This window comes from Nematocida minor (genome assembly GCF_024244105.1).
Source record: "Nematocida minor strain JUm1510 chromosome Unknown 7904, whole genome shotgun sequence".
Taxonomy (NCBI): domain Eukaryota; kingdom Fungi; phylum Microsporidia; genus Nematocida; species Nematocida minor.
Window position 1 is genome coordinate 1 of NW_026250385.1, and position 23437 is coordinate 23437.

A 23437-nucleotide genomic window follows, 5' to 3' on the forward strand; every position below is an offset into this window, starting at 1 on the left:
TGTGTAGTGCTTTACAAAGGATTAGTGTTTCCTAGGTATTTCAGAGAGAACCAAATTCTGTCTACAGAAGAAAGTGACGAGTTTAAAAGCTTCATAGAAAGCCACAACAACAGCTATGAGAGAGACTATAATAAAAAGAAAAGAAAGAGATATATAACTATTCTAGTTATTGCCATTTTCTTTCTAGTAATAACGTTTTCTGCTCTATTGGTATTAACAAAACCGCACATTGACAATAGCGACACATGGAGAAGAATAAATGCAGAAAAAGACAAAAGCATCCGCAATGTTATAAACAAAATGACTGATGAAGCAATTGGCTCAGACATAAATGAATACCAGCATTCGCCTTCAACTAATAGGCAAAGGATAGTTATAAGAGACGTATCTGCAGCTACCGAATTCAAAAACATTCACATTGGTGACTATCTGCCGCTTTATAAAAACTACGTGCTAACCAAAGACTATCTAGTGCATATTATGAGCAATTCAACTGCCCTGCACACTAAAAACCGAGTAACAATGCCTATGCTGAGAGGCTTCCTTATGATGACACAGGATGAAGAATTTGCAAATTCAATAAAACTTCATCCTGTATACTTGCAGAATATTAATACATACAATCAAAGATAGTCAATAAAGATATGTTCACTTAATAGCTTTCTTTTCTTCTGTAAAATATGTGTTTTGTGTGGAAACCCTGCACAATCCTGTTTAGATAGCATTGTCTGCGCCCTACACTGGGCAAAGAGATAAAAATGATCACAATGAAGCTTGAATAAAACTTTTATTGCTGATGGAGGGCACCCAGACAGAAAACGAAAACCTGTACGAAATAACCAAATGGCAAAAAAGCCAGCTGCTTTTCTTCAAAAAAACAATCAGCGACATAAACAGCGCAGTCTTTGCGCCTTTCACACCAGACGAGTCGAGAGTATTCGCTTTCGCAATGACGTGTATCACCTACGATGTGCTATGCAACATTCTTTTCAATGCATTAAAAATTAGCGTGATTAACTATGCAGTGAATACAGCGCCTGACATAGCATTTAACACCGCTGACATAGACCCCATCTGGCTCTCTTTCATTCTCCCTGCCATAACAACATACATCATTTTCACGGGAGCGAACATACCAAGCTTTTTTTTCATGGAGAGAAGAATGAATAAATATGACGTGTCCAATGTCATTGTGGGGGTGGGCAAGATTAAGGAGCTGTCTCTATTTTTGTCTTTGATAGCTGTTGCGCCGCTGATAGGCATTCTTTTGATCTTCCCTGCTGTATCTTATATATCCAGCATCCACTACTATGCTAGTATTGGTATGTACCTGCTCGGTCTTAGCCTGATGTACTCAGAGTATTCAAGCATTACGTCAAACTCGCACAAATACTTTGAATTCAAAAGAAACCTTGGGAGCATAGTTGCGTTCATAGCCAAGCTAATATATGCCATAGCGGTTATTGTGACAACAATATACATTTTATGCCCAATGCTGGTGCTTTTGGCGACTTTTTTCTTTCACATAGTGGACTTTAGTTTAAACCAAAAAATAAACTAGCTAAGGCTCTTCCCACCTTGAACATCGTGTCTATTTAATCAAAACAAGAAATAAAGAGCTGTTAGCAATGTTAGTCTGTCCCAGCAGCCTTATAGCTTATGCATCTTACATTTGCAGTTCTTCTATCCTGCTGCGATATAAAAGTTTGCCATTATCATTTGATTTAACTAAACAAAAGTTTAAATTGCAATGGAAAGTATAACATACTGGCGATCAGCTAAATCTTATGAAAGAAGTGTTCAATGACGCAAACGAGCCAGCAGGCTACCCAGTGTACATCACAATAGGCGGAAGAAAATATACGTGCAGCTCCATGATATTTAATGTGTTCGTCAATGCTTTTTCAAACTGTCTGGCAATAATCTGCATTTTCACCACTCTCAAAATATCAACCAAGATACTATCCAGATTTGTTACGGTGTATCCCAAGTGGAACACATGGTTCCCCATCATAATGACCATCTGCATTTACTTAGGGGCTAATGCACCAGCCATTTTATACACGAATAGAAGTGTGACAGGATACAGTGATTATACTAGCATCATGGAACAAGCCAAACAAATATTTTTGTCTTTGTATATATTTGCTATCAATCCTCTGGTAGCTCTATACCTAGCACACTATGTATACAGCCTGTACCTTGTTTCTTCTAAATTCGAGTCTTTTCTAATCCGAGGCTTTGCCAATGTAATGTGCTTCTATGCGCTTTATAGTGAGTTCATGTGCATAAAAAACAGCGACACATACTTTAAAATAAATGAAAGCTCTGAAAGCGCAATTATCGACATAAACACGAATAAACTCAAACTAAGAGCAACAGCGAGTGGTATGCTCATGCTTCTAGGCAAAACATCATACGCTGTAATGTTGTCCTTGATGTTTGTATACATTATATCATCTGATGTACTCAATGAGCTATCACGTCTGTACGATATCCTAGAATCTACTTTCTATATTTTCATTGAAAGTCGATCAGGAAATAAAGTATGATTCGAAAAAAAAGAAAGAAATATACATTGCACAGTCTAATAAATCAAAAGATCTAATCAACAAATATTTTCTTATCTTTATATCCCTTTCTACTCTATAGTCTACGAGATGCTTTTTCATGCTCTGTGGGCTTTAAATTGTCTAACAATCGGTTAAATAAGCAAGATACCACATTATTAAAGAGAATACTTTTTATAAAAATTAGAGAACTAGCGAGTGTAGAATGAACATGTATATAGAATTTATTTTACACAGAAAAATAAAAATAAAAGTGTACATGTTTATTAAGTGTAGATACAAAGATCTTATCACCATTATGAACACAGCAATACTGTAAGTCTTTTTATGCAACCACTACCTCAGTTGTACAAGTACAAACTATTGTTGAACTATTCGTTATATATCGACAGGTACTGAACCATCTCCCTTGCGTATATAATGATAGAAATAGTTGGAGCTATCAGACACAAAGAGAGAACGCTGTCGATTGCCTCCTTAAAGTCTTTCTTTCTGTCTCGGCTGTACATACCGCCGCATGCACACCTTTTCACTATGGTTCCTGCGCTTGGCTTCTTGCACACAGTGCATTTTCTTTCCATTTTAACCGCTTTTCTGACGCTTGCATAGATCTGCTCCATTAGAGCGCCCTCCACATCAGCCCTTGCAAAGAGCGCCATGCACTTTCCGCACTTGATCCCTTTCTGCATCCCCATACTCTGGCTATTCTGCACTAATCCATTGAAAAATACTTCAATTTCACTTTTTATTCTAGCCAGTGTCTCCACCGAAGAGTGCACAGAGGCTGTCGCAGAACAAACACACTCCAGGCTGAGAGTAGTGAAGGACCCGAACTCTCTAGATATTTCGCTGGAGAAAGGGCTTATCTGCACAATTGACGCAGCTTTTCTTGTAAAGTTGGGAGCTCTTCCTTTCAAGCTGTTTGCTTTAATAAGCACTCTAGCCAGTGTCAATCCGTTCTGTGTGCTGTTCATATATGTATCTTTGAGATACTCCAGCGCAGGAAGATCATCACCCTGCAGAAGAGATGTGATGATTTCACTAGGCACAGGGAACATAAAAAGAGACTGAACCTTTCCGCATACAAGACTCTTGTGGTAATTAGCCTGATCGATCATCAGTATTCTGTTGTACCATATTCCTGTTCTCATTCTTATAAGAGAGCCATACGATAGGCCTGATACTTCCTTAATCACATTGTCAATGTGTACCTCAGCAAGAGCTTTGCTGGGCTGTCTTGTGTGGATGATTGCGTCCTCTCCATCTACGAGTATCACATCACTTCCTGTTCTGTTTATTGCTGCTACAATACCTGATATAAATTTAATCTGCAGCAAAGCAACTCGGCCCTTGATAAATTCAGTTATAGACGTATTCCCATGGGGTGATCTAAGCCAGTGCGGGATGGCATTGGCTATGTTTATGGCTCCTTTCTGGTTCTTTATACATCCGTATACAATGGCTTTAATAAAAGACTGCAATGCCTCCATTTCCACTCCCTGCTTAACCGATGCTCTTTCTTCTTTCATGAGAGTGTCTGCCTCTATTATACTGAGGAGGATAGTTCCCGAGAAAGACACGCCGACTGAAATACCTTCGTACACTCCTTCTTTGTAGAACTGTTTGCTGAATGGATTTTCGTCTTCTGTTGTGAGGGTGTAGTGCATCTGTCTCTCTGTTTTTGAGTTGTTCCATCCTATGATGTTTTTAGCTGTTCTTTCTTTGTAGTGCAAATGGTCGAGAAGCAGAGTATTTCCGTTGGCTATGTTTTCTGCGAGTATCGGCGTATTCGAGTACTCTGCTGTATTGATGAGCACAGCCACACGCTTTGAGGCTTTGTGCAGGGTTGAAAAAAGAAGCGAAGCTGCAACAGATATTCCCTGTATTGTTTTTGATGAAAGAATGGAAAGCGGAGAGAGATAGTGTTTTGTCTTTAGGGAGGCAAGGATGGGTGATTTTGTGTGGAACAATACTCCTGCGTCTTTTTCATCCAAGAATGCCAGAAGGGCTTCTGTGCTTTCAAAAAAGGATACACCTTCTGAATTTTTATCAAAGGTTTTTTCTGAGAACAGACTCATCATGGAAGTATTATGCACCGCGTACAGAGTCTTTCCTTCTGAGGTGCACGCCGTTATAGTATACACAGGCACCTTCTTAAACTGGACCATCTGCAGGGCTCTTATTCCGGACGGGATGTCTAGCTCGTGGATGCTCTTTACCTCTGGGCTTTCGAATAGATCGGTGTAGTTGTGGAACTTGGATGCAAAGGTGTCCGAGTCTACTTCTATTCGTATAAACTCTCTTTCTCCCAGCATACCCACCGCTGTTTTTCTTACTTTTTCTACCTGTATCGATGTCTGCGCTGTGCTGTATGTGTTCAAAATAGCCTCTAGGACCGATTCATCTGCCTGTATGTAAAATACTTTTTTTATCGGTGTAATTTTTTCTGCGAACTCTCCATTCTCTGCTAAATATACAGCTGTGAATGAGCTCTGGCCGATACTTGTAATGCACACGGCTAGATTTTCGTTCTTGCTTTTCTCTTTTCCAGCTGTGTCCGTGCTCTCTTTAGCTTCTTCTTTTATTTTCAGGTTTTTAACTGACAAATAGTCCAACAGCTTCTGTTTCTGTTTTGTTCGAGGCTCTTTTTCCTGTTCTTTCTTACTGCTACTGTTTTTGACTATTCTGTTTTCCTTATCATTCTTATCTATTTCGCTGCCAATAGTGTTCTCTATGCTACTTTCAATCGCATCGTTGCCATTCTTTTGATCAAGGCCTGTTCCATGCGCTATCTCTGCGGGCTGTTTCTTTTTCAGGAATCCAAGTATCTTTTTGTGTCCTGTGGCCCACTCTGGCGCCTGCACTCTTCTCACCGGATTTGCAAGACCCTGCAGAGCTGCTGGCACAATGATTATTCGAGCAATGATGTTCGACAGCCTCTCCAAATAGTACTCCCAGTCGATTATGTCCCTGATGTCATCGGGAACTACTTTCATTCGCATCCATTTCTGCAGATATTTGTCTCTACTTTCTTTTTCTGCCTGGAACACCGACTGCGGTATGGCACGCGACGTAACAGGCTCATTCTCTGGGTACTTAGACACAATGAAAGAGCAGCACATGCCCTTTACCACGACATTCTGTCCTAGCAGCTCAGAGAGTCTCTCAGCTGCCGTAAGACACGTTGACTTTGCAACTGAATACTCTTCTGCACTTTTGGACATATTTCGTGTCTCTCCAAAGTAGTTGAAGATTTCATCCTGTGCCAGCGCCTCTGCTTTTGTTTCTATTATATCAAGCCAGTAGTCTGCACACTCTGCCAATGCCTCATAGCACTCGCTTAGCGTGCTTCCTGCCAGCATGGAATTGAACATTTCCTCCTGAAATGATTTTATGAACTTCAGCTCTCCCCTTCTTTTGAACTCGAACCCCTTGAGCTCTGATATTTTGTTTTTGCTGTTTATAACAATGTATCTTTTTTTAATGGACTCTCCTTCTTTTGTTGACCCAGGGAGGAACATTGCCCGATATGGCCCGTCTATTTCAAACTGTATGGAGTTTTCAGTTCGAACATCGTATCCTCCTTTTTCGTTTTTTTCTTGGTACTGGTTGTTGCTGAATGCATCTAGCAGCATGCAGTTCAGGAGCGCGCATATATATGAAAAACTAATCGAACCTGATTCTGTTTTGAGCGTGTAGTTCAGTGGAAACTGTTCGGGAAGTAAGACCCATATTCCATCTGTATCGAGCTCTAGTGTTATTCCAAACGCATCAATCACAGCCTTTGTTCTTTGGATGATGTGACTCCCTGTTTGGCACACAACTGCCGCCATTTCCATGGAGTGCCAACGCGCTCCTTTTTTCATGACGTATCCGTAGAAGGAGTTTAGCACACACTTGTGGGCTATCTGCAGAGAGTCGTATATTGCTGCTTTCTTATTCAGATCGACTCTTTCTGCTTCCTGGGCCTGCTGTGCTGTGCTCCTTGCTTTCTTGGCCAGCGCCTTATACTCGTTTCTTCTGTCTCTGAACTTTCGCACTGCATTGACGTAGAAAGGATTCTCTCTCTGGCATATCATGCTTTGTTTGTCCTCTATCACCACCTCTCTTGTTCTTCTGCTTGTTTTCTTGGCGTACTCTATCAGTGCATCCCTGAGCTTGTGCTCGTATGATACAAATCCCTCCTTCTTTTTTCTGTTTTCACTGTCATTTTCAAAATCTTTTGTTTTGTTTTTTTTGAAATACTCCTGTGCTGTCTTCTGCTGCAGCGATGCAACTGTTTTTTCGTCAATCGGGTAGACCTCTGCCCGGCCCTTCCAGTGGAGCTTTCTTTGGCACGTATTCCTCTCTGAAAAATAGCTGCACTTTCCGCACCTTCTGTCGTCTGTAATCGCAGATGGCTGCAGTCTATTCGTGAGAATAATATTCGGATACATAGCCCCCACGTCCAAGTGGTAGATTTGGGGCTTGAAGGATCCTTTCTCCATTCCCGCCAGTGCCCTCAGTTTCTCTTGAATCTCCTGCACCACTGCTTCCTTGTTCTCGCATATCTCTCCATCTATGAGTGAATTTACAACGTGTTCTGTGTCTCTTATCATATTTTCAATGTATGGTCCATTAAATGAAAACTCGTACTCAAAATCCGAGCGAAATATGCCCGACTTCAAGCACTCTACGTGCCCGCCCACATAAGAAAGCGACTCTGCCATTCTTCCGTTATAGTTGTACAGCAGCTGGGTTCTTTTCTTGGCAGGAATTAGCACATCGCAGCTGTACGCCTCTTTGATCAGAAGAGTTTCGCAGAGCGTACCCGATCCTTTTCTGAGCACATCGTCAGGAGGCATGGGAATGAGCGAAGCCAGGGAAAAGATGAAAGGATGCACATACTTGATGTACAGAAAGTGTGTAGCAATCGCATCAGACACGGAATACGATGCCAGCAGTTTTGGTTTTGTATCTGCAAACCTAACCATGTTTTCAGGGTCTATTTCATCGGGAAAGTATCCCAGTTTTGCTCTTGTAACGCTCTTCAAGCCTTGGCTGCCTGCCGGCAAATAGCTGTCTCTTTTCACCCATTTGTAGCAGTCCAGATGGAGAATGCAGTCTGACACGTACTCGTCTCTGGCATTATTTGCAAAGCCAAGAGACGTATGCAGATTCATTCCATGCACCTTCATCCTTGCATCTACAAAGGGCCAGTCGAAGTAGTCTCCATTGTACGTTGTAACTACGTGCGGCTTGAATACGTGGATTATCTCCATAAATCTGCTCAGAAGATGCTCTTCATTTTTTTCGTTGTGGATGTCAAAGTCTCCTCCTATGTCTTCTGTTGGCCTGAACTCGAAGGGCTGGATGTCTTCGCTGACTATCTCTCTGTTCACTATCAGCCAGCCGCCAATTGAGCTCATAATCGATATCATCATGATTTTGTCTTTTTCTGCTGTTGGGAACTTCAAGGGGTCTTTTGTGGTCTCTATGTCAAACGAAAATATTCTCAAGTCGGGGGGTATCACTCTCTCTGATCCTGCGACCGTGTACTCTCCTCCTTTGTAGTTTACTGTGTACCACTTCCCTGCATTGATATCCAGCTCAACTGGCATCTGCACAACAGGCGGGATGTCGTACTCGTATATGTTGAGTATAGCCTCATCTGGAGACACTTCGGTGCAGTATTTCTTGTCCTTTACAAAAAGAAAGGTCGCTGCTTTCTCTTTCTTTTTTATTTTGTTCTTCTTCACTGTTTCTTCAAGCTCTTTTCTTATCTGCTGGACGTCCTGCTCTGAGTGCATGTTTAGGGATAGATACACGGAGGCGTCTGTTGTCAGGTGGTCGTCTTTTTGCAGATCAAGCCTCTTCACAGTGTGTGTTGATTTTATTGCGCTTTGGTACTTGCTCTGCAGATACTCTTCAACGCCTGTTATCGCTGTCTCTGAAACCTCTAGCAGTATTTTAGGAGAAAACGGCATTTCAATGCGAAAGTTTTTGTTTTCTGTGTCCACAAAGTACAGAATGCTGTACGCTGTAAGTTTGCTGGTTTCTGGGCAGACCTTGTCTCTTATCTGGTAGTTCAAAAGCCAGCCTTCCTTTGGGGCTGCACCGCTGTAAATGTCGTACTCAAAATATTCTGCTAGAATACTTGTGTCCCATGTGCTTTCCATGTAATAAAAAAATTGCTAATACTTTTAAATAATTAGGAGGCTGCGAGGTGTATATAAACACTCACTTGTGCTCAAGAGACAGGCTCTATACTTATTCGCAGTGCGTTAATGGCATAGGATGTTCGATAGCTACTGGCCGCAAAGATGGATAGCAGTGTTTTAGAATGCAGAAGATTAAATAAAAATGTATATTAATTTTACTACTTTCTTTCTTGGCAGAGGACAGTAATTTCATTCCAAGCCTAATTATAAATTAGCTAAAAGGCTTTACTTTGCTGTTCGCAGAAGTATTGTGCTCAAAAAGATCAAATAAAGAGTATAGACGGGAAGGAATAGTAGTAAGCCAAAAGTGTACTTTTATTTTAAAAGGACCATTTGGGTTTAAGCTTTGCAGCTTCTTCAATCTGTGGGATGCGAGATGGGCTTCTAAGCTTGTGCTGGGCAAATATCCACACTTCTATCTGTTTAGTGCATTTCTAGTTCAGCGACAAATAGTTTGGATGGCTTCTGATCTTTTTAATGATTTCTGGATCGGTAATTGTTTTTTCAATCTGCTGCAGCACCGGGAAGTATGCTGGGATTGTTATTGTCTTTCCTGGCTCGCTTTTAAAAAGACAGATGACTGATTTTTCTGTCAGTATGCAGTTTGTTGTTCCTTTGATGTAGCTTCCAATGGGCACCGAGCCAAAGTCTGTTGATTCTACACTTTTTTTAACTCTTGTCTGCGCCTCGTCTGCAATTCGGTACACCACAAAGCTGCCCTTTTTTTCTCTAAGGCATATAAAAGCAGCGCCTAAGCACACAAAAGACATTATTAGAAGAATTAAGATGATAATGCATGCTAATTTCGCGCTGCTCATGGTCTGATCATAGTTTTTCTTGAAGTCCCTTTCTATTTTTTCTATTTTTCTCTTTCTGTTTTTTTCATCCGGGCATAGCAGCGGGTACTTAGACTTTATTCTGTCTGGGTCATTGATCATTTTGTCTTTTGTTTGTCTTAGGTGGAGCAAAGAGAAAATAAGCCCTACAATTAGGCATCCTGTAATTGTCACTAGAATAAGAAAGTACACGTTTCCAAAAAGAGCAAGTACTTCTGAAATTAGTGTTTTTTCTGGCGCGTAAGATTCTACTGTTCTTTCTAAAACCATTTTGGAAATAAAAAAATTTTTAGTAACGGAATTTATTTGTACCTGACTGCTGCAAGAGGCTAAGTTATTCTCGTGTGCGAGTCTGCTGAAAACACGCTGTTTCTACAAATCTTAGTGAATATATGCTAAATAGCATATGAGCCAACGTTGCAAATAACACACCACAGATATAAGCTATGTCTTATCACCCATCAGTGGTAAATGATTCTATGACAGCGCAGTGCCTTAATCACATCGCTACTGAGCAGATTGGAGCACTTTTGCAATCATTCTGCAGGTTAAATCCCTCTGTGCTGGACTCCAATGCAATTTTGGATTCATATGCTGCTTTAAATGGGTGTGCTTAAGAAAAAGAAACAAGTCAACTTTCCAAAAGTGTAGGACATAAATAATTTTATTTTAAATAAAGTTTAGCTGTAGTGTTCAAAACAGTGCACTATACATATTTTAGAAGTACTTCGTAGCTAGAAGGAGAAATCTTATGGAGCATAATGAGCCCTGCCATGACAGATACAGCTAGCATAGCCAATACCCAGAACGCAGGGAGAAAATCAAAGTTTTCAATGGGCTCATATTTCATGTTTAGCAGATAGTTGGTAAGTTTAAACTGTCTAGCCCAATGTTCTTCTATGGTTTTTTTTCTTTCATTCAGCACCCGTTTTCTATTTGCTTGGTAGCGACTCTCTCTTTCAATTTCATGCAGTCGCACTTTTCTTCTATTTTCCAACTTGGGCGTGCTGTATAGCGTCTCGTCTATATCGTTCAGTATATCCATTTTGAGCGTGTATAGCTCAAGCAATCTTTTTTCAATCATTTTTAGATCAGACCTGTTGTAATACATTTCTCTTCCGTATATATTGGCGTTCATGGCGTGTTTGTTGATCCATGTGAACAGCAATTTGAGAATCATCGAGTGGAACACCAAGCTTACAAAAACAACAGCCTGCAAAAACACCATCCACAGTATGCTATCTTCCATTTTCCATACCCAGTAGCGGTTCAAACAGAGCAAAAAAGTACACATTATCGAAAGAAGGTACATGGCGCCGCACAGCCGCTCAGTATACACAACCATTTGTGCTATTCTGTGGATAATGAAGCCGAAATACACAACCAGCAAAAGATAAAAAGAAAGAGACCAAATGGACAGCAGAAAGAATGCCACCACAACCATAACAGCATACACATACATGGAGAATTCTGAAATTTCATCGTCTAGCTTGTACCTTGCTCCTATGCACCCCATTGTTATCAAAAAGAAAAAAAGGTTGCACTGCACCGGGGCAAAGATTGCAAGCAAAAACAAAAGAAAAGGCGCATACGCCACAAAATTGATTATAAATGTTTTTTTATCATTTATAAAGACGCCTATTTTCTTTGGAATGTCGCGAATATAATAATACACTCTTGCTGAGACTATGGCGAAGACCACTTCTTTTTTTACGTCATAATCGTACTTCTCGTATTCAGTGACCACAGATAAGGGGGTTTGGCTGTTTGGGATAAACGGCTCTTCTGGCTGAGGACTGGGCGGAGGCGAAGACGAAAACTGAGGGCGTATGCCAAGGTAATCAGTCGCTTCGTTTATCTGCGACACTAGAAATTCTTCTTGCGAACGCCTATAGAGTTCCTTAACATCTGCGCAGAATTTTGTGAACTTTTCCATCACAATTAAAAATAAAATTTTTAGACTGTAATATACCCTGTGCTTCCAAGATATAGTATTTAATTTAAATTACACCCTCAGATGAGCAAGCAGAGAAAGTAGAAGAAAATCTGTTGGTTTATAGCATCAGGCACAATGGAACAAAAATAAAAATGGAAAACAGGAATGAAGTAGGTTAGTGGAAGAAGAGTTAAAGAAGAGCTAGGAAGCCAAAGGAGGGATTTATGAGAGTGTGCTGCTTATATATATATATGTATGGGCTATGTTCTGCCATATTAAAGATAAAAATCAGATGGATCATTTAGGAAGTGCAAAAATCAGGATAAAAAAGTGATCTTTGCTTTCATTATATATACACTTTTTCGGATTATAGATACTTCAAAGCTAGAATGGAAAGCGAAGTATTAAACTATAGAAAAGAGGCACTCGAAATAGTAGAGAGATACATCAATCTGTTTAAAGGTGGAGGGAGGCTTGAGAAGCTTCTTCTTGTGGCTTGTTTTGTTTCGCTGCTATTTACAACTTACTCAGTATTAATTTATCTCTTTCGCCTAATGTGCGCAAAACCAAAAGGTTATAAAAAAATATACAAAAAGCTGCCAAAGGAGGAGCTGGTCTCCTACATTACCTACTATAATAGCTCTGACAAAAAAGGAGCTAAAAGCCATTCATAGCACATCAAGTGTATCTGCCATCTATACAAGTTGTAAGGCTCAAAACAACAAAGCATATCCCCTCTTAGTATTTAAATAGTTAATTTTAGTATAGCTGCTGGATTTTCTAGTACTGTAGATCTATTTGCAGATTGAATACCATTGCTTTGGCTACTCTATACCTGTTGCAGTATTCAAATGGCCTATTTAAGGAGTCTGCAACTCAATAAACCCCGGATATTCTTTACAATTTTACCAGAAAAACATCCAATACTTTTTAAAATTCCTAAAATGAATAGTAATGAAAATCAACAGCCCCTGTCGAAAATGGAAATAGTTAAATATGGAAAAAATATTTTATTTTTTTATGATCCTAAAGAGAACACTGAAGCAGGTAATAATAGGGGCTGCTGCCCTGGGATGTTTACAAAAGGCCCATGGACTACTATACAAGGATGACGTGCAGAACATAGCAAGCTATTGGTCAGATAGAATATCCCACTTTGACAAAGAGATTACCCTACGAAATGAATTCTCTACAAAGTTCAGAGCTCTTAGCTCTAAAGAGGCATTTAACATGGACGCATCTATGGAGCGTCACATAGAGACAGAAAAGACAAGTATGGATGCTATAATGGAAGAGTTTGAATCTTTTAAAGAAGAAGCCAACAATCTTATAGACATAACAAAATCGCTAGACTCATACAACCGGAGTAATGATGATTTTTTTGATACTGAGAAAAATAAAGAAGTCACACTTGTCATGCTTGATAATTTAGATGCACTGAAGAGGCTAGTTGTCCCAGCTCTTAATAAAAACACTTCATTAACCGAGAAAATAAACAAGTACGATTCATATATGGTAAAAGTAATAGAAAAATGTGCTGAAGAGGAGGACACAAATAATACGCTGCAAAACAAAACACTATTTAAACTGGCAAAGAACAATAAGATTGTAGCTGCAGATGTAATCTATATGCTCTACCTGTTGGATCTATCTAAGCTGCAGGGCAGTGCTCTAGACAATGAGCTAATAGAATCGGTCTATGCAAAAATAATATCGCATGGTATTTCAAGAAGTAATGTAGAACTTTTCATAGCTGCTATTAAAAGGGATGTAACGGAAGGAAACATCAACGTGTTTGTGTCAGGAGACATGCACTTTCATCTACTCTTTGGGGTATACAGTTCTGTGAACACTTCTAAATCCTCTCTGGTGGATGAGAAGACAATGGATATATATCTTAGCTTACTCAAAGAAAATATTTCAGAAGAAGAAGTAAAAGAGCACAAAGAAATAGCACCTGTGCAGGTTATGAAAGTGATAGTCGTAGAGTATCTGATAGGCGGGCATCTTATGGACCACAAAAGCAACACCCTATTCCGCAATCTAGGAAAGATTGTAGAGAATGTGTTCAATCCAGCCAACTACAATAGCACTGATATCCATGAAGGCTTAAGAATGGGAAGAGAAAAACAGGATGAAATACTTGATATTCTATCTTATATATGGTGTGTATACGATGAGGATAGATGTGTAAGCCAGCAAGCTTACGACTTATACAAAGAAATAGGCATTGGATACTCTGAATTTAAAGAAATAAAAACTAGTTTTGCATCTACTAAATGGATGTACCAGGGAGTTGCAGCTCCACTGGCTGGCTCAGACGAACAATGCCCAAACATCTCGGCAGTACAGTTTGACATCTCATACACAAATCCTCTGTGGTATGTGTGCAGGCGCTGCAAGCACATCAAACGCCCAGATAACAATAAGAATATTAATTTCAAGCTAATTGATGAATACGAAAATGGACAAATTTCATTTTATTCATATAAAATATATGACACCGAGAACGAATTAATATGGGCAAAGTATATGGAAGGCTGCATTAAAGCATGTTCTTCAAGTATTCTGATAACCTCCAAACCAGATGAAGATGAAAGCAAGGTATACTTTAACATACTTAGTGGCTTTTATAAGTATTTGAAAATATAATAATGATTCAAGGAAAAGAAAAGCTACTAAAGCTCAAACCCAATGATGATGAAGTATGCAAGCAATCTTCGTTAAAATGGGGTTTTTAGTTATTGATTAAAGTTTATTAATTAAAACAGTATTTCACTTTTTAACCAACATTTTATTATCTAGTTTTTAGTTTTATTGGCCTTGCACCTGCTCCTACTAAATAAATATTTTAACTAAAGTCTAAAAAGCATCTGTGATGAAAGACAAAAGAGCGCCCATTGAAATAACATTTGACATCCAGGGAATAAATAAAAATCTCAAAAAAAGAAAAGAAGCATGCTCAAATGTAGACCTGTATAACATGGACAGTATAGTCGTATACTCTATACTAGACAACAACATACACCTAGAGGCAAATGGACTAACAGAAAAAGAAAGAGAAAGCCTTCTGGAAATTGCTAAAAGAGTGGTTTATATACACTTAATAGAAAGCGAAAGAGCAGAAGCAGCTATACTGTACAACAGTCTGCTAAGGAATGAAACAGAGGAGCTAGATGAAAGTGACGTGGTGGAACTTACTAAATATGGTGTAGAAACAAGGAGTAGAAGGTACGTAAACACATTGAGAAGCGAGATAGCTATTTTTATGAACTATTTCAACTGGTGTGTCTCCAATATTGTAGATGTAAAAAAAGAAGACTTTCTTGAATTTGCCAAAGAGTTCTTCAGACAGGAGACATACTCTGATGTTCTAAATGACAGCAAGATTCAGGCGAGCATCAGCCGAATAGTCAATAATAAAGACGGCTGTGTGAACAGCAATGACAACATGTACAGCTTACACGAACTGTACAAAAATTGCAAAAAAGACATTCTACTAGTGGACTATGCAATGATGTATGCGTTCAATGAAAAAGACAAGTTGGATGAACTGCGCCAAAAAGTACAAGATACTTTCTGCACAGGCAACAGCACAGAAATAAACAGGAAGATAGTCACAGACGAAGATATCTCACCAGACGACATGAAGGCTATTAAGTCATTGAACAGATTCAAAAACAGCATATACTCGGAAAAGATGTTTTTATCTAGCCTAATCTATTTCCCAGACGAGTGTTTTAATCACATAGTAAGAACAGCAAGCGCCTCTATGCAGCCACACGCTATTCCAGATCTCACAACACAGTATTCAGGATCAGAAGTGTTCAAAGCCACAGTTGATGTTCACCTCTTGTATGCAATATTCAAAGGAGAGAACAGAAAAGTAAGAGAGAAGCTGTTTAAAGCCATCAATTTTCACAATGAGAAAATTAGAAGTATAGAAAACAGCATAGAAGAGCACAAAAAGATAAGAGAAGATATAGATGAGAAGATAGAGAAATTAAACGATGATTTGGAAAAAGAAGAGACTAATAAAAGTAATGCTGTGAATCAAGAAGACACTAATGAAGATACATGTGATGGAGATAGATCAGTCATAAAACACAGCATACGTAAACTGTTCTTTGAAAAGAACCTTATTCGAGAATACATACATAAAAAATTAAAGGAGATATCGAGATATAGCGAGTCTAAACATGCCTTTGAAATGAGCTTGCTTGCCATTGATGAGTATTTGCCAAACCTAGCAGGAGTGCAGGTAGAGTACATACAGAAAACCGTAATAAAATATTCAAAGATACTTGGAGTAGACTTGCAATCGGTCTTAAAAGAGTATGAAACAGAGCACTATCAGCCAAACAGACTGTCTAGCCCAGAAATCATCAGAGAATCAAAAATCAGCCCAACAGCTATCCCAGAGACAGAGAGTAACAAAGCAGAGGAAACAAATCTGTTAGCATCTCCTCAGACAGATGTAAGCACGAGATCACTCCTTATCAACAGAATAGTAGGATATAACAGACCCATGGTTATTATACTGGTTGTTGTGCTGGCTGTTTTTACTATTCAGTCTGTGCGAACTAGCAACTATCTTTTAATAGATGTTTAGCACTTTTTTATTTATGCGAACCAGTCAATAAATCTTATACACTTTAGTAAATTTGTCTATAAAAACTTCTCTTCAGAAATAGAAAAGCAAAAAAAGCATATCCCTCTAAGAAAAGAAGAACAGCTTGAGAATAAATACTTAAAAAATAAAAATAATTTAGCAGCAATGATATTGGAAAAGAAGGAGCCAGCCAACAGTGAAACCACCTTTTTTCCCATAATACTAGACAAACTACTGGCTATAAATAGCTTCTTCCTTATATGGATTATAACAGCGTATGTAAGATGGAAGTTCTATTTTTCATTCTTAGATGCTGTGTAGTTTCATTAAATCATTGTACATAACCACAGTGTGAGGATATAAACTGCTTATATCAACATAAAACACTACAAAATACTTACAAAACAAGAAAAACCTAAGAAAAATCTAGAAGACTCTCCCTATTAAGCGTTACTTAAGAAGTGGCTCAAAATACCTCTAATCTCCCTGTAGATGATTCTGCAGACAGTAAAGATGAAGAAATAAAGTATTTATATATCTGTATTCTTGCAAACTTTATCTCAGCGCATAGATTGGTCTCAACAGAAATAATAAGATACAAGCATGATAGTAGGAACATTCTGTGTTCTATTTTCTTTTTATTTGTGCAAATAATTTGAATAGCCAGAGATTTTAGCTTCTCTTTACTGCTGAAGGTAGTGAGACTTTAATTAGAGAAGAAAACACTACATAAAAAGAAATACAGAGACACTCCATTTTTGAGCATTGTATTTGTGATTGAAGAATTAATATCAAAAAATAAACAAATCACAGAACAATTTTGCTGCAGCTATTTCACTCCCATGAGAGCCTCCAAATATTTTAATTTTTTCTCTTAAATTTCTATCTTATGCTTGTCAGCTCCTCTGAAGATTACGAGACAAGCAGTTCCACAGTGGACTGGATTGATAGATTTGTTCAAAGCTTCACAGATGCCTTTTTGGTTAGAGTAGACCAGGCATTTGTCGACGATCCTTTCAACCTGTTTGGGCTCTCAGAGAGCGTCAAAGGATACGAAAAACTCATTAGAATACTTAGAGGAGAAGAGCTCTCTTCCGCCCACGAAAACATTGCTAGTCTGTACTACATGATACACCAGAGGTACATCATATCAAAGAAAGGCCTTGAGGCCATGCACAGCACCATTTGCACAGGCGTCTACGGAAAGTGCAAAAGAGTATTCTGCAGCGGATTCCCATTAATTCCCTTTGGAGTGAGCGAAAAGCCAAACAGATCAACCACCAAGCTGTACTGCAACCAGTGCAAACAGCTATACGAGCCAACAAACGAGCTGTCAAAAATTGATGGATGTGCATTTGGTCCAACTTTCCCGCATCTATTCATTCTTATGTATGGAAACATATTTCCTAAGAGAAGAGAAGATATAACATATACTCCTAAAATCTTTGGGTTTAGAGTTGAAAGCACAAAGGATGAATAGTTTAGAAGTATTTAGTAGTGTACTTAAATAAATCATAGAAGAAAGAGTGTAGTGTATTTTTGTAGATAAAGAATGAACAGAGCATGAGTGGAATGGACAGCTGATTGCTAAATAGCGGTCTACACAGTTCTATCATTAGATTGCTATTCTTCAATACTTAAATGCTGAGTCACTGTCCATTGACTATATCCGTTTCTGCTCTTTACATTATACCGTAATGTAAGTGGTTGCTGCATTCAAGACAACGCTCTTGCGGCTGGAGTAATATTGCGGCCATCTTACACTTTCTATTTTCTATCTAAATTTGCCATGCATAGTATACTTTGTGTCCTATGCTCTGATTAGAACAGATGAGACTGTAGATATGACACTGGATGGTTTTTAAAATTTGATGATTTTTTACTGGATGAATGGTAAAAAGTATTATTTTTTTATTTGAGCAATGCTATTCTCAATTGACACTCTCAAAGCATATGCGCAGTCAAAAGGTCTCCCAGAGATAGAAGATGAAGACATGAAAATACTTGCACAGGATCTAGAGTACAGACTGAAAGAATTGGCGCAAGAGTCATCTAAATTCATGGTAGCATCCAAGCGGTCTAAGCTTTCCATTGAAGATGTAAACTATGCGCTGCTTTCCAAAGAGGTAGACCCTCTCTTGGGCTACAACACAAGCAACTCTCTGATGTTTAAAACCATCCCAGGATCAAATCTCTACTACGTGCCAGACGAAGAGCTGGACTTGGAAACGGTTTTAAACTCTCCTCTTCCCAAAATGCCGCATAAACCCGTGATATCAAAGCACTGGCTGGCCATAGAAGGCGTGCAGCCGCAAATACCGCAGAATCCGCTGCCCATGGAGAGAATGCCTGAAACAAAAAAAGAAGACACATTGGCAGCGATGAAAGAAGATGTAGAGATAAGAAACCACATGAAGCATCTTCTGTCAAAAGAGCTGCAGCTCTACTACGAGAAGATAGTCCAGTTCATTAAAGACAAAGAAACAGTGAGCATGGCATCAGAGTGTCTGAAGAACGAAAGCGGAATACAGCAGCTGATTCCATACTTTGTCCATTTTTTCAACGAAGAAATACTGAAGAACCTCAGAAACGGCGAGTATTTAATAGACATAATAACAGTGTACGAGAGCCTGATAATGAACAAAATGATATTCATAGAGCCGTACATGCACCAGATGCTCCCGTCTCTTCTCACCTGTATAGTGGGGAAGAGCATAGGAATGGACTCCCGAAACAAAGAAGAAACGAAAAAAAACGAAATTACAAATAAGCCGGGAATAGTGGCTAGACAGAGGGCGTCAGCAACTATTAAGTATATATACGACACTTACTCGCTTTCTTACACCACGCTTGCCCCAAGAGTCCTGAACACGCTGCTTAAAACGTGGGCAGATACGAGTAAGACACCAGAGTCGCACTATGGAGCAATCTACTGTCTGTGCAACCTCGGAGAGAAGGTGATAAATGGAGTTGTAGTGCAGTTCAAGAAAGAGTACCTGGAGAAGACAGATCCTGAGGCGTATGCTCTCCCTATTAAAGTTCTTCTGCAGTACACCGAGCCATAAATCGTACATACCTCAGTGCATTGGAGTGTGAAAAGAATCTAGCTATAACACTGAAAAATTAAATAAATAAAAGATCGAGCAGTTTGTTTCTTTTTGTTCTTAGATTTCAAACATTAAAGTGAGTTGTAGCAGAAACAGATCAATTGGCAGAAGAAAGTTACATATGTACATAACCTGAGAGTAGAGTGTTTATCCTATCTTTATTAAAGGTATAAGAGGGCAGATAAGACTTGAGAAATGGTTACTAGTCTTTTCTGCATTGAGGATGCCATTAATATTCAGCTGGTAGTCAGATAAAAATTTGATCGTTTAATCAAATGTTGTGTAAAGTGAGAAAATGTATCTAGATATCTCTAAGATGTTAAGGTGTTTATTTATTGATATTTCTACTCGTTATTGATATAACTTATCTGGAGCCGTGTGGCTGTGGCTGCGTCTCTTACTTCCCTGACATCCGAGCGTGTTTTTGCAGTTATGAACTCAAACACCCACGGGCTTTCCAGGGCAGTAATCAGCGGCGGAAACTCTCCTGTGCCGTACAGCACCCACAGATCGGATATTAAATAGAGAGACTTAATCACGCACGCTGAATCGTTCGTTTCTATGACGATTATCTTTATTATCTCCAGCATAACTTCCACATGGCCTACAACCTGCTCGCTTTTTCCGTTGGAGGCCTGGACAATGCACGAGAAGAGCACCAGCAGAGACTCGCGAAGCGATAGAATAAAGCCGCTGTCACTTCCATCGTCCTTCAGCTTTATCACGCTCGCTGCAATGTCTATCATGTCTCCCAGGTATTTATCAAAAATTTTTCCAATTGCAAGAGAAATATCAGCGAATGTGGAAATAGCAGTGGCCTTGGCCTCTCGCGGGAGATACGGCGAGCCAACAGCCCGGATCAGCAAAGGAACTATCTGGTTGACCTGCGAGCTAAACCCTAGCTGCACAGCAGATGCCATGGACCCAATGAACATAATGAGACTCGTGGCAAATATCGAAGTTCCTTCCTCCTTTGCATCTTCGCTGCAAAAGCTGTTCAAGTCTCTGACTATTAGCCCGTATAGCTCTTCTGTGTAATTGGCAAAGTCTATACTTATTCGCTCAGCCAGCAGATCAAGAGTGAGGTATGCCTCTGTGTATAGGGATATCAGTTTGCTTCGATCTATTATATATGTACACACACTAACTATACTTCGAGAGGCATGGGATATCTGGTCACTCGAGCACGTGCTTATGCACGCCTGTATCATGTTCATATAGCAAGAGATAGCCTCTTCATTTACATCAGGCATCATGAGCTCATTTGTTGTTCTTGAGATAAACTCAGACAGATAGCCAAGAACGTGCGAGTAGTACGTGGGAATAGCGGCCTTGATTATTTCGCCAATAGCTGAGGAGAGAGCCACCCGCAGTGTGTACTCTTCATTTGGAAGATTGTAGAATGTTCCCACAAGAGACTCAAGGATCATCGTAAAGTTGGTGAATATTGCGTGGTCTTGTCTGGCTGCGTCGTACATGCTCTGCTGTCTCACAGCACTCGCTATGCCCATGAGAGTCCATGCAGCAGTCACCGAAGTTTCTCCATTTTTTTTTGTGATTAGCTTCATTATTTCTCTGATTATGTCGTCCTCCAAATGGCACTGCTCAACGGAGACATACGAGTATTTGAAAAGTTTTTCAAATAGCCACATTTTACTGTCTTCTACCACGGGGTTGCCGTGTGTTGATGCTTTGTATATCACAGGAACAATGCGCTGTATTAGCTTGCTTAGGGCATTCGCTGTGTCTTCGTTGAGAATAGACCCCAGGACAATCATTCCTGCCTCAAATCTCACTACATCCTGCGAGTTGATGAAGTTTTCTACTGCTGTGATGAGGTTAACAGGAGTGCTAGAGAGTCTATTGACTATGTCCTGCGATATTTTGTCAGGGACACACTGCGAGACCAGAGAAAGAAGAGAAGATGCTGCCTTGTGGGGCAGCCATTCGTCTGTCTGCTCGAGCTCTAGATTTCTAGCTAGAATAATGCACTGCCCCACAAGGGTGCTGAAGACTTTGCTGATTATTTCGCTTTTCCCCGTTTCTATCTCGTGCTCTGCAACAGCTCCCCACATCTCCATGGCGCTGAGGATCTTTGTGTCGCTTTCTGAATACATGTAGTTCATTGCAATGTTTCCAAACGCCAATCCAACATACTTTACAACGCTCTCGTAGTACATGTACAAAGTGCCTGTGTAGCACCGCATGGCTAGACATGCTATCTCATCGCTGCTCGATGCGCACGCGTTGAAGAGAGTTTCCATCACGACCATGCACTCGCTTTCTATTGCTATGTTGTGCGAGATAAACTCCAGACACCGATCTAAATTTTTAAAAGCGCTCTTTTGGGTCGATACGTTATCTGATCTTCCTCCGTTTATCAGCACAGTAAGGATGTGTCCTGATGAGTGCATTATTATCGTGTCATCCATCCCCGTTGTGTCCATGCACAGTATTCCCATGGTCTCCATTACGTTTATTCGAGTTACATCAGAAGACGCAGCTCCAGCTATTTCAGAGAGATCGGAAAAAACGGTGGGCCATCGCTTATTTACCACCTCTATTCTCGCCACTGCCCCAAGACACTGTCCGAGTATCTCTCCCACCGACCCAGAGCAGGTGGCTAAACTCGCAATAAGCTTGCTTTTGAGGAGGTCTCTGTCTGCAGGCTTCAGAGCCATCCACTTCAGATTGACTTCCTGCATCTTCTCCTGGGACTCCCACGCAAAGAGCGTTTTGAGAACGAGGCCCGCAGTCATCGTGTTCCCCATACTTCCCAAAGTGGAAAGTGTCAATATGTCCAGCAAAATGCTAATTAAATTTGCGAAGTTTGTGATGGACTCTTGAATGATGTAGTTCTCCGCTTCTTTCCTTTTCTGGTTATCCAGGCCTTGCAGGCTGTTCAGTGAGCTAAGTACTTTTTGCTGCATGAAAAATAAAAAAAACAAGTGGGCATATAACTTTTATTTATGTTTAATCCGTGCTATTGGTGTTATTGCTATCTTGACTGCCTGATTCAAAGTCGTTATCGTCGTCGTCTGTTTCCTCTTTGCTTCCGTAGTTGTCAGAGCCTGATTGCTCGTTGATATCGTCAAAAGTTGAGTCGTTGTCTCCCAGAGAGCTGGAGTTTTCATCGTCATCCTCAAGAGTATTTTCTGTTAGAGTGGAGGACGGAGCTGCGTCGTCTGAGGAGTCTGTAAAATCATCGTCCTCGTCTACGTACGAGACAGGGTCGCTTGTGTAATCCTCGGAGAGGCTGTCGCTTGCTTCTTCGCTCTTTCTTTTTATTGGCTTAGCGCTTGAGTTTCCTTTGGGCTGGTTGGACATGGCAAGAATTTAAAATATTTTCATTTATAGCGCATGGGCTGACATTCTATCTTTGCAGAAAAAACGAGCAGAAGGGAGGACTGCTGTGTTTATGCGCTGGACTGGAGATATTTAGCATCTCTGAAGATTTTAAAGCGATAAAGAAGGAGATGCTGGCTGTAATTTTTATTTTTAACAATTTATGTGATTAATCTATCTTAAAAACACGCTTTTAAGCATTCTCACAGGCGATGCAACTATTGATGTTATTTTTGATGTGGTCCAGAGGAAGAGCGCAGCTATTTCCAGGAACAGCCCGAGGCTTGTCATTTTGAAAGAAATAAGAAAGCCGAAGAAGAAGAGAAGAATGCTGCGGAAGTGCTCAAGGGACTTGATCGACAGCACAACAGCAATGAACAGCACAATGTTTCCTGCTCTGATCAGATAGGTATCAAATAGCAGGAATCCCAAAAGAATGAAAAAAAGACCAGACGATGCAAACGCATACTTAGGCTTCATTACTTCATTAAGCGTAAACTTCTGGTAAACCATAAAATATTTTTGAAACTTTTTAATTTGTAGCCACACGCCATTCTGCAATAAAACTGCACAGCCACACACACTTTTTACGAGCTGCAAGATGGACAGTATTTAGAGTGTGTTTAGGTTTTAATCCACAAGTTCTGTGCAAATGATAAGATAGCATGTAAGTGCAGGAGAAATGGTAGATCAAGAGGCTTTACACAGAGAATGTTCTGTAGGATGCACTAAGTATATGCGTATTGTAAATAAATATTTAACCGTTAGAACATCCTCTTTTGAATATACCCTTTGATTATGCTGCGAGCTGTGCTAAAGAGAAAACAAGAC

At 39.8% G+C, this 23437-nt stretch overlaps 14 protein-coding genes across 14 annotated transcripts; 8 read left to right on the forward strand and 6 right to left on the reverse strand.

Moving 5' to 3' along the window:
• On the forward strand, positions 1 to 633 carry NEMIN01_1574 (uncharacterized protein; the record flags this gene model as incomplete). The annotated part of the gene is made up of 1 exon (XM_051477516.1): positions 1 to 633. A coding segment is annotated over one exon (633 nt), but the record flags the coding sequence as incomplete, so codon positions are not given.
• A 163-nt stretch (positions 634 to 796) lies between these two features.
• Positions 797 to 1561, forward strand: NEMIN01_1575 (uncharacterized protein; the record flags this gene model as incomplete). Its single annotated transcript, XM_051477517.1, has 1 exon — positions 797 to 1561. One exon carries the CDS (start codon positions 797 to 799, stop codon positions 1559 to 1561), a length of 765 nt encoding a protein of 254 aa, XP_051333477.1.
• Positions 1562 to 1787: 226 nt separating this feature from the next.
• On the forward strand, positions 1788 to 2552 carry NEMIN01_1576 (uncharacterized protein; the record flags this gene model as incomplete). The annotated part of the gene is made up of 1 exon (XM_051477518.1): positions 1788 to 2552. The coding sequence occupies one exon, from the start codon at positions 1788 to 1790 to the stop codon at positions 2550 to 2552; it is 765 nt and encodes a 254-aa protein (XP_051333478.1).
• Positions 2553 to 2941: 389 nt separating this feature from the next.
• On the reverse strand, positions 2942 to 8728 carry NEMIN01_1577 (DNA polymerase epsilon subunit 1; the record flags this gene model as incomplete). The annotated part of the gene is made up of 1 exon (XM_051477519.1): positions 2942 to 8728. The coding sequence occupies one exon, from the start codon at positions 8726 to 8728 to the stop codon at positions 2942 to 2944; it is 5787 nt and encodes a 1928-aa protein (XP_051333479.1).
• Positions 8729 to 9204: 476 nt separating this feature from the next.
• On the reverse strand, positions 9205 to 9876 carry NEMIN01_1578 (uncharacterized protein; the record flags this gene model as incomplete). Its single annotated transcript, XM_051477520.1, has 1 exon — positions 9205 to 9876. The coding sequence occupies one exon, from the start codon at positions 9874 to 9876 to the stop codon at positions 9205 to 9207; it is 672 nt and encodes a 223-aa protein (XP_051333480.1).
• Positions 9877 to 10312: 436 nt separating this feature from the next.
• On the reverse strand, positions 10313 to 11542 carry NEMIN01_1579 (uncharacterized protein; the record flags this gene model as incomplete). Its single annotated transcript, XM_051477521.1, has 1 exon — positions 10313 to 11542. One exon carries the CDS (start codon positions 11540 to 11542, stop codon positions 10313 to 10315), a length of 1230 nt encoding a protein of 409 aa, XP_051333481.1.
• A 1020-nt stretch (positions 11543 to 12562) lies between these two features.
• NEMIN01_1580 (uncharacterized protein) lies at positions 12563 to 14194 on the forward strand (the record flags this gene model as incomplete). The annotated part of the gene is made up of 1 exon (XM_051477522.1): positions 12563 to 14194. The coding sequence occupies one exon, from the start codon at positions 12563 to 12565 to the stop codon at positions 14192 to 14194; it is 1632 nt and encodes a 543-aa protein (XP_051333482.1).
• Positions 14195 to 14420: 226 nt separating this feature from the next.
• Positions 14421 to 16154, forward strand: NEMIN01_1581 (uncharacterized protein; the record flags this gene model as incomplete). The annotated part of the gene is made up of 1 exon (XM_051477523.1): positions 14421 to 16154. The coding sequence occupies one exon, from the start codon at positions 14421 to 14423 to the stop codon at positions 16152 to 16154; it is 1734 nt and encodes a 577-aa protein (XP_051333483.1).
• A 165-nt stretch (positions 16155 to 16319) lies between these two features.
• NEMIN01_1573 (uncharacterized protein) lies at positions 16320 to 16475 on the forward strand (the record flags this gene model as incomplete). The annotated part of the gene is made up of 1 exon (XM_051477515.1): positions 16320 to 16475. One exon carries the CDS (start codon positions 16320 to 16322, stop codon positions 16473 to 16475), a length of 156 nt encoding a protein of 51 aa, XP_051333475.1.
• A 568-nt stretch (positions 16476 to 17043) lies between these two features.
• Positions 17044 to 17634, forward strand: NEMIN01_1582 (casein kinase II subunit beta; the record flags this gene model as incomplete). The annotated part of the gene is made up of 1 exon (XM_051477524.1): positions 17044 to 17634. One exon carries the CDS (start codon positions 17044 to 17046, stop codon positions 17632 to 17634), a length of 591 nt encoding a protein of 196 aa, XP_051333484.1.
• Positions 17635 to 18076: 442 nt separating this feature from the next.
• Positions 18077 to 19219, forward strand: NEMIN01_1583 (transcription initiation factor TFIID subunit 6; the record flags this gene model as incomplete). Its single annotated transcript, XM_051477525.1, has 1 exon — positions 18077 to 19219. One exon carries the CDS (start codon positions 18077 to 18079, stop codon positions 19217 to 19219), a length of 1143 nt encoding a protein of 380 aa, XP_051333485.1.
• A 386-nt stretch (positions 19220 to 19605) lies between these two features.
• NEMIN01_1584 (importin subunit beta-1) lies at positions 19606 to 22191 on the reverse strand (the record flags this gene model as incomplete). Its single annotated transcript, XM_051477526.1, has 1 exon — positions 19606 to 22191. One exon carries the CDS (start codon positions 22189 to 22191, stop codon positions 19606 to 19608), a length of 2586 nt encoding a protein of 861 aa, XP_051333486.1.
• A 43-nt stretch (positions 22192 to 22234) lies between these two features.
• Positions 22235 to 22588, reverse strand: NEMIN01_1585 (uncharacterized protein; the record flags this gene model as incomplete). The annotated part of the gene is made up of 1 exon (XM_051477527.1): positions 22235 to 22588. The coding sequence occupies one exon, from the start codon at positions 22586 to 22588 to the stop codon at positions 22235 to 22237; it is 354 nt and encodes a 117-aa protein (XP_051333487.1).
• Positions 22589 to 22780: 192 nt separating this feature from the next.
• NEMIN01_1586 (uncharacterized protein) lies at positions 22781 to 23119 on the reverse strand (the record flags this gene model as incomplete). Its single annotated transcript, XM_051477528.1, has 1 exon — positions 22781 to 23119. The coding sequence occupies one exon, from the start codon at positions 23117 to 23119 to the stop codon at positions 22781 to 22783; it is 339 nt and encodes a 112-aa protein (XP_051333488.1).
• Positions 23120 to 23437: the final 318 nt, after the last annotated feature.